This window comes from Penaeus monodon, unplaced genomic scaffold, assembly GCF_015228065.2.
Source record: "Penaeus monodon isolate SGIC_2016 unplaced genomic scaffold, NSTDA_Pmon_1 PmonScaffold_233, whole genome shotgun sequence".
Taxonomy (NCBI): Eukaryota; Metazoa; Arthropoda; class Malacostraca; order Decapoda; family Penaeidae; genus Penaeus; species Penaeus monodon.
In genome coordinates, this window is record NW_023653365.1 from 11,189 (window position 1) to 13,726 (window position 2,538).

Below are 2,538 nucleotides of genomic sequence, written 5' to 3' on the forward strand. Positions count from 1 at the left end.
CAGAGCCCCGCAGAGAAGAGACCCAGATCGCAGAGAGAAGAGAGAGAGAGCAGAGACCAGCAGAGAGAAGAGAGCAGAGACAGAGAGCCAAGAGACACAGCAAGAGACCCAGAGCCAGAGACACAACAGAGCCAAGCCAAGACAGACAGAGCAGCAAGAGAGACCAGAAAGCGCAGGAGCAGAGACAGAAGAGAGACAGAGAGCAGAGACAGCAGCAGAGAAGAGAGACCTGGCAGGGTGGCAGAGCAGCAGAGACATGAGACCACAGAGACCAGCAGATGCAGAGAGACAGACCAGCAGAGACAGAGACAGACCAGAGAACAAGAGAGCCCCAGACAGGCCAGAGAAGAGACCCAGCGAGACCAGGAGCAGAGACCAGGAGCCAGAGCAGCAGAGAGCCCAGTGAAGAGAGAGACAGAGCAGAGAGAGAGCAGAGCCAGACACAGCAGCCAGAGTCCAGCAGCCAGACCAGAGAGACAGTACAAGAGAAGCGAGAAACGGGAGGGGAGAACACCAGAGAGGCACGAGACCAGACAAGAGAGCCGAGAGAAGAGAGGCCCCATAGAAGCAGCACAGGCCAGAGAAGAGACAAGAGACAGCCAGCACAGCGAGCAGAGAGACACCAGAAGATACAAGAGACAGGCAGAGAGACTCGGAGAGAGAGAGCAGAGACACGGCAGCAGCAGAGAGCCAGAGAAGATGCAGTAGCAGCCAGAGCCAGCAGGAACAGAGAGAAAGAGAAATGAGACAGCAGAGCAGAGCAGAGCAGCCCCCAGCAAGACAGAGCAGCCCAGAGGACCAGACAGAGAAGAGACCCCGAGCAGAGCCAGGAGAGCTAGAAGAGCAGAGCAGCAACAGAGCCAGAGAAGAGACCCGAGAAGACGCCCAGAGAGAGAGCAGAGGCAGAGACAAGAGAGGAGAGGAGAGAAGAGACAGAGCCAGCAGAGACAGAGCAGCAGACAGGAGCCAGAGCCAGAGAGACAGAGCAGAGACAGAAGCAGCACCCGCCAAGCAGAGACAGAGTAAGCAGAACCCCAGACCAGACAGAGAGACAGCACAGAGAAGAGAGCGAGCAGAGAAGCAGAGCAGCCAGACCAGAGAGCAGACAGACCAGAGTCAGAGTCAGAGACCAGTCCAGAGACAGAGAGTAGAGAGCCCAGGCAGAGAGAGAGAAGAGACAGAGCCAGAGCAGGAGAGACCCCAGAGAGAAGACAGCAGGAGACGAGAGCCCAGAAGAGAAGAAGAGAGACAGAGCAGAGTACAGCAGAGACCCCCAGGAGGAGCAGAGAGAGAGAGAGAGGACCCAGCAGCAGCAGAGAGAGAGACCATGAGAGAGCAGACCAAAGCAGCAGAGATGCCCAGCAGCAGCGAGAAAGAGACCAGACATGAGCCAGAGCAGCAGAGACAGCCGAGACAGACCCAGAGACAGAGAGAGAGGAGCAAGAGACAAGAGAAGCCAGAGAGACAGACAGACCCCAGCGAAGAGAAAGACAGAGAGAGACCAGCGAGAGAGATGACAGAAGAGCAGCAGAGGACAGGAGAGACGAGAGCGAAGAGAGGACGAGGCGGTCGGCGTATACAAATGGTGTCAGAGTGGGGGATTTGTGTTTGATCAGTTGAGACGCTCCGATTATCATGTGGTCAAAAGAATGGCGCCAGCCATGAGGGAGAAGAGGCTATGATTGAGGCAGGCCCGAGTGAGGTAAGCCCCTGAGCCATATGACCTGATCATTGCCAGTGCTGGACGGTAGAGGGAGTGAAATGGCACAAAGGGCAGAAGAGCAGGTATACAGAGGGACACACGAGCAGGCGCACCATCTCGTCGCGATGCAGGCAAGGAAGGCACGAGGAACAGTTTGCCACTGTTGAGGTTGCTACAGAGCAATCTCGCATCTGCGAAGATGGAAACTCAGCAGTAACGACGAAGGCCTGCAATACGTGAAGAGTTGAAACTGATGGAGGAGGTGCAGACTCTGAAGGCGAGGTTCAGGGCCTGAGGGAGAGTGAAGGAGGAAAGGCGGCGTCAACGAGGTAGTAACGTGGGCAAGGGAGAAGGCAGACAAGGTTCTTGCAACGATCAGCCAGAGTGTCAGATTTACCGGGGTCTGCCCTGGGGGTCCTGTGCAGGAAACCCCCGGGCTCGCAAGCGTCGTGCGGAGCCAGTGATCGCGCAGAAGCGGGGACCATCGGAACCGCTCCCTGGGAATAGGTGGCGGGCAAACTCGGACCCGGTCAAACCACCGCGTTGCCTCCCTCACCCCCTTCCTCACCCCGTGCGTGTTAGTCACGGCACGGATTATCCACCCGCAGCCCCTCGTGCCCCCAGACATTCTGTGAGGCGGTAAGACAGATGTAGTTACGATGGAAGGTGGCCTGGGAGGCATATGTTGGCCAATTTGAAATGCGGCATCTGCCCAGGCTGGAGCCAGTGAAGAGAAGGCCCTGCAGCTGGTAACAGCTGCTAAGGGGGCCCGCGGGGAAGTGTTTGGGCATCTGCCGGCCATCCAACATGCCCTCGTACACCAGCGTAGCAGAGGC

At 57.2% G+C, this 2,538-nt stretch overlaps 1 protein-coding gene across 1 annotated transcript; it reads left to right on the top strand.

Annotated features, from left to right (window-relative positions):
* The first annotated feature begins 278 nt into the window (after positions 1-278).
* LOC119570236 (trichohyalin-like) lies at positions 279-2,209 on the top strand. The gene is made up of 4 exons (XM_037918059.1): positions 279-720; positions 825-1,121; positions 1,284-1,439; positions 2,082-2,209. Exons 1-4 carry the CDS (start codon positions 279-281, stop codon positions 2,207-2,209), a joined length of 1,023 nt encoding a protein of 340 aa, XP_037773987.1.
* Positions 2,210-2,538: the final 329 nt, after the last annotated feature.

Coding starts and splice junctions, on each gene's coding strand:
- LOC119570236 (XM_037918059.1), top strand. CDS start 279: ATGCAGAGAGACAGACCAGCAGAGACAGAGACAGACCAGAGAACAAGA. Junction 721..824: donor TGCAGTAGCAGCCAGAGCCA/GCAGGAACAGAG, acceptor GACCCCGAGCAG/AGCCAGGAGAGCTAGAAGAG. Junction 1,440..2,081: donor CCAGAGACAGAGAGAGAGGA/GCAAGAGACAAG, acceptor TGCAACGATCAG/CCAGAGTGTCAGATTTACCG.